This window comes from Rhincodon typus, chromosome 31 (assembly GCF_021869965.1).
Source record: "Rhincodon typus isolate 14 chromosome 31, sRhiTyp1.1, whole genome shotgun sequence".
Classification (NCBI taxonomy): domain Eukaryota; kingdom Metazoa; phylum Chordata; class Chondrichthyes; order Orectolobiformes; family Rhincodontidae; genus Rhincodon; species Rhincodon typus.
Genome location: NC_063362.1, coordinates 28,563,057 through 28,569,056, shown reverse-complemented (window position 1 = coordinate 28,569,056; position 6,000 = coordinate 28,563,057). Strand labels below are relative to the sequence as shown.

At 39.1% G+C, this 6,000-nt stretch overlaps 1 protein-coding gene across 1 annotated transcript in view; it reads right to left on the bottom strand.

Moving 5' to 3' along the window:
- The window catches only part of mtor (mechanistic target of rapamycin kinase), a 358,206-nt gene that overhangs the window by 336,087 nt on the left and 16,119 nt on the right, over positions 1–6,000 (bottom strand). The window contains exons 5-7 of the mRNA XM_048614903.1: positions 4,653–4,853; positions 2,971–3,105; positions 1,564–1,839 (exon numbers count right to left, since the gene is read on the bottom strand). Of these exons, the coding sequence (XP_048470860.1) occupies positions 1,564–1,839; positions 2,971–3,105; positions 4,653–4,853 (612 nt within the window). The remainder of the gene's footprint in view (positions 1–1,563; positions 1,840–2,970; positions 3,106–4,652; positions 4,854–6,000) is intronic.

The following is a 6,000-nucleotide window of genomic DNA, read 5'->3' as shown; positions in this document are numbered from 1 at the left end:
CCGCTCGCCCTCTCTCTCAGTCCACACGTGCTCTCCCGCTCTGTCTCTCTCTGTCTCTCACACACACACACACACACGAATTATGGGGTGAATTTGCATTTTCAGACACATTTTGTTCAAAAAGCACACCATTTATAGACAGTTAGTCTATACTACCTTAGAAATAAAACCAGTCTGACACCAGCTGGAACACAAATAGAACTAAATAAGGCCTCACACCTATCATGCATTGTCTGACCCAAAATGTCACCTCTTCTTTACACTGATAAATGTTTTAGTTCTCTCAAGACCATGATGTGAAAGGAATTTGGGGATTTACATATACATATTAATCAATCAAAACCTTCTAAATAAAAACCGAAAAACTGCGGATGCTGTAAATTAGGAACAAAAACAAAGTTGCTAGAAAAGCCCAGCAGGTCTGGCACCATCTGTGAAGGCAAAAAAAAAGAGTTAACGTTTCGGGTCCGGTGACCCTTCCTCAGAGCTGGTTTAATTAATCAATTAAAACCTTCTAACTGATTAAAGGTTTAAAAGCATCTTAGGTTTGTTTAGAGCATCCTCATCAGTGTTGTGAGCCTTTGATCTTTTACTTATAAATTCTGTGTCTGATACTACCTCTCTCACTAACGCCTGAAGAAGGACTGAGACTCTGAAAGCTTGTGTTTTCAAACAAACCTGTTGGACTGTAAACCTAGTGTCACGTGATTTCTGACCTGTCCTCCCCAGTCCAACACTGGCATCTCCACATCATAGGTATTCAATGTCATTGCAAAATTTGACATCATGTGGTATAATAAAAGGTGGAGTTGCACTATCTATTCAGGCCTCCTGTGACATAGGATCTGGTGGATTTGTCGGTCTGTCTTCGTATATAGCTTCTTACATTTTATAACTATATAACTATATAACTATATAACTTACTATATAACTATAACTATATAAACAAAAACACTTCATTCCTGGATTTTAAAACAATCTTACAAAATAAGTTGATGCTAATGGCAGAGAATTCAAAGTACATATAATTACCTGGAATCCTCTGCCTGAAAAAGATGGTGAAAGCAGCTGGAAAGATCGAACAATAACTTTCAAAAAACAATGTCGAATAGATACAATATTCAGTACAGGAACAGACCTTTAAAGTTCAAACATATCTGATGTAGCAAAGTTTATAGGACTAGGGGAAAAACATAAGAAGAGTAAAACTGATTTAGATTGCTATCCAAAGAGTCAGCATAGGCATGAAGTCTCAAGTACCTCCTTCTGAGCTGTGTGATTCTACTATTAAGACCATCACTAGTTAAATGACAATGAAGGTTCCATGTTTTCAACCAAGAATGTTGGGGATAAGAAACAAAACATGCTGTCAAGCAAGTGCAGTGGCAGCCTGATGCTACACTGTGCAAAAATGCAAAGCCAGTTACACACTGTGCTGCCAGTGCTATAGGCCCATGTAAACAACCAGTGTGTTCTACATAGAGTTAATTAAAATTGCATACATGGAATATATATAGCCAAGAACGTACAATAAAAAGCTAACATTAAGCAAAATGTTGCTACCTGTTCAAATCGCACTTCCATGTATTCACGGCAGTATCTGCTTTCCACCAAAGTTGGTTTAGATGGAGCCGGTGTTGTTCCAAATACCGTAATGCCCTGTGGTGTACTGTATCCGAGAAGTCCAAGGAGAGCATTTGATTGTTGGGGCTGTGCAGACTGGAAACTTGTGAAGGATGTAATGTGACGGGGTTTAGCCCCAAATCCCATCAACTCCTTGCAGTACTTATCATGTACTAATTGCTGTTGGGTGATGTCCTCCATCTCTTCACGCAGGCGCTTTGTTAAAAATAAATGAACATCAAAACAATATTGCGTTGAATATTGCGTTCAAAAAATAATACATGCAATGAAGAAATTTGACTCAAACTGTTATCCCAAAAGTCCACATGACAGCAAGATTTACCTCAATATGAACTTTTAAAAAGACATTTTCAGTTCCAGCCTCACTCTAGTTTTAAAGAAAGCTTTTCAGTCCTCACCTACAATGCTTGTGAAATATATTTAAATGTTGAACATGATTAATTATTTCTTGATAAAACAAAACCCATCAGCAGATCCATGCGCAGGATGGCTGAAAGAGACATTTGGCTGGTGGAGTCAGCGACTTGAACACTCTTTCACTACTTGGTTTTCCAAACACTAGAAACAAGTGCAGCAGGAAATCCAATTTATACATCAGATTAACTTGCATCTTTCAACAGCAGGATACCACAATACTTATTTCCATAACTAAAAATGAGTGAAAGGCAGATGAAGATCAATGCCAAAAGTATACTTTCATGGGTGTCAGGGGGTGGGAATCTGGAAGAAAGAAAAAGGAGTAGAAATAGAAGTTTTTTGAGAGCGAAGATATTAAAATGAATGAACTAACCTTTCCAACTAGTTATTCGCTAACTATATGAACCAGCAAACCAAAGTATTTAAATATTTTACAATGAAAACTAATCTATTGAAGTTATGACATAGAACAGCAACTGTCATGATTAGGTACTATTTGACAATTACTATTAGCTCAGCATATAGTTACAATTTAAGTGTTCAGTCAATGCTGATCTAAATCACAGCAGTTTAAATCCTATGTGTACAGCATACATCAAAGAGCAAGATCTACAGATTTCTAATTTTGCAAAAATAACTGAGGGAGGTGGGATTTGCCAGAATGCATACAATCACATACATACATCCCCTGCACTGGAATTTCTGGACAGTATCACAGCTGCAATGGTACAACTTGATGTGAAGAAATGCTGTTTAGCCCTCACACAAGGCACTAACTCCCCTAAAACTATTTCAGAACAAACTCCACTCTTGTAGTGGAGGTAAAATTTCCAGCATTTCCACCTAACTGGCAGAGACATATAATACAAGTATTCTTAGTAACTGGTAGAAAATTAACCCTAAACGTACCTCTCCCTCCATGCTGCTGATTCGGATCAGTTCATTTAGAATAAGTAATGCACCATGTATACGATCATCACGATTCATGCCTTTCTCTTTAGCCAAGGTCTCATCGAAACCCTTCTCTGCCTCTTCAAAGGTTTGCTAGATGTAAAACATCAAAAACTATTTTGAATCGACAGCTTCTAAATTTTATGAGGTGAGCTATCTGGAAAGAAAACTGAAGAAGTGAATTTCCAGTTTGTGGTCATTAAGTTACTGAGGCTATTTTCCTTTGGGTTTGAACAAACTTAACAGTTAACTATTACCAGAAATGCAGCTATCGATGTGCTGACCTTTCACCCCAAAGCCTAAGGGATGTGTTGTGTACACTGGGTGTATCTCAGCAATTTTGCAGTAAGAGATTTTCTAGTTTCAATTTCTTGAAGAGGATTTTACATGGATGTAACAGACTTTTTAAAAGAGACAACATCTTAGCAACATTAACTTAACCCAGAAACACAGAAGTCAATTTTGGCATCTTCAGTAGCACAACAAAGCCCAGTTAATGCAGTGCACAATCAATTGTTAAAGCTGAGTAGCCAAATGCAATTAAGTTTACTCTGAATGTTTAATCACATGACTTGCCAATGCTTCAGCTATTAGTCAGCTAACACATCCATTCTTATGATGTACTGCATTCCTATGCCATTTGAAAAGCAAAAAGACTCATTATCAGCCAAACTTTTTCTTTTTCCTCCCCATTTTCAATATTTTTATATCTGGTAAAGAGAACTATCAAAGAAAAGTACAGGAAAAATCAATGTATCAAAACCAAACTATTTTAATGTCCCAGAGATAGCAAGAACTGCAGATGCTGGAGTCAGAGATAGCAAAGTGTGGAGCTGGAGGAACACAGCAGGCCAGGCAGCATCAAATGAGCAGGAAAGTTGATATTTCAGGTTGGAACCCTTCTTGTACAACAATAGATATCCGAAAAACTGGGTCAGAAGTTGCCGACTAAATAAACAACACCAGGAAGATACTACACACCCCGACACGCTTATCACGCTACCTTACATCAGGAACACATCGGAACTAACCACAAGACTCCTACGACCACTGGACATCAGAAGAGTGCACAAACCCTCATCAACCCTACGACAACTGCTCACCCGAACCAAAGACCCACTTATCCACTATGGACAGGACCAATGTCATACACAAGATTCCCTGCAGAGACCGTGACAAACACTACATCGGACAAACAGGAAGGAAATTAACGACAAGGGTACATGAACACAATTAACTACAAAAAGACACAACCAATACTCACTGATCTCTATCCACATGGATAAGGAGAACCACTAATTCGACTAGGGCAACACCAAGATCCTGGGACAAGCGAAGCAGAGACAAGCACAGGAGTTCCTAGAAGCCTGGTACTCCACGAAGAAAGTCATCAACAAACACATAGAACTCGACCCCATATCACTCCATTGCGAAGGAAAACCCGAAGTGAGGTAATCCAGCTCAATGGACTCCAGAGTTTAAATACCAGGTGGGAAAACACAATGGTGCTTCATCGGAGGCTGCACTGATGATGTCACCCAGCAGGGTAATGAAATGTCTGCGGAACAACGAACCAGCTCGGCGAGCCAACCGACCACAACTGCCAATTGTATGTTGACAGCAATTATTTAATCACTTACCCTGTACCACTGGGGCTTCTGCATTTCTTTGGTTTCCCTCTGAGTAGTAAGAATCAGACATGCACGCAAGGCAGCAACAGCGCCTTCCCTTATGGCCTGCTTGGAGTCCCAGACTGCATAGAATATATTGTCAAAAAAGGCCTGCACTTGTTGGAAGAAAAATGTAGGTGCGCTAACAGCCAATTCCCGCAACACCAGAACCTGAAAAAAAAATGTGGAGTTCTTCATTTTCATAGCATTAAATGTCAAACTAAATATCTGGTTCTCAATCTTTTATCAAACAGAGTGCCATTTATTAAGAGTATTTAGCAAAAAACTCATTTTTCTTCAAGAACTATACCAGTGATAGCATCGGCCTTAGCCTCAGGAATTTTCAACTCAAACAAGCAGTGTTACCTTTATATTGTAGGATATTCCCCTTCAAAAGAAAAGCACAAGGCTCTTTGAAAACAGACTCAAACATTACAAAGAAATTGTATTCTTGAAACCATATGCATAGAGGGATCTCAGTTGCTGAGGACATCCATAAAGCAAAGTGTTTCAAAATTAAACATGCATTGAAAAGCAAGAAATCTTTCCTAATTTCTATCTTGTGCAAATGTTTTTTTTTTTCTGAAATTGGAAAACAACCTCAACAAAATATAGATTTTACTACTGTGAACTTACTCTTCACAATTCAACTTTTCCCACCAGATCAATCAAAATTCAAAGTGCTTCTAAGTTCAATAAATGGAAAACATATTCTGGGTAATAGCTTAATAAGCTTATCCAGTGTCTGGCCAAACCAAACCAGAAAAGTCCCAGTTTGGTCATTGATCCAAGTTGTGTCAGATGTTGTGGAGGTTAAATTTGCACACAACCGTCCTCAATACCATGGTGGCACTGCAGAACATAGAAAGACTAATCAAGTCAAATCTTCTAAATCTAACTTTCCAGCAACTCCTGTAGGCATTGCTTATGTGGTCAGGTAATGTCAGCAACAGACACTGCTGCAGTGCTTCAATGGTCAAATGTTTGCCGACATTCTTTATTCCCAAACATAGTGTGCAGTTATTGTGCAAGATAACAAACAACTGCCAGTAGTCATGAACAAAGAACAAAGAAAATTACAGCACAGGAACAGGCCCTTCGGCCCTCCAAGCCTGCGCCGATCCAGGTCCTCTATCTAAACCTGTCGGCTATTTTCCAAGGATGTGAATCCCTCTGCTCCCTGCCCATTCATGTATCTATCTAGATACATCTTGAATGACGCTATCGTGCCCGCCTCTACCAGCAACGCGTTCCAGGCACCCACCACCTTCTGCATAAAGAATTTTCCACGCATATCTCCTTTAAACTTTTCCCCTCT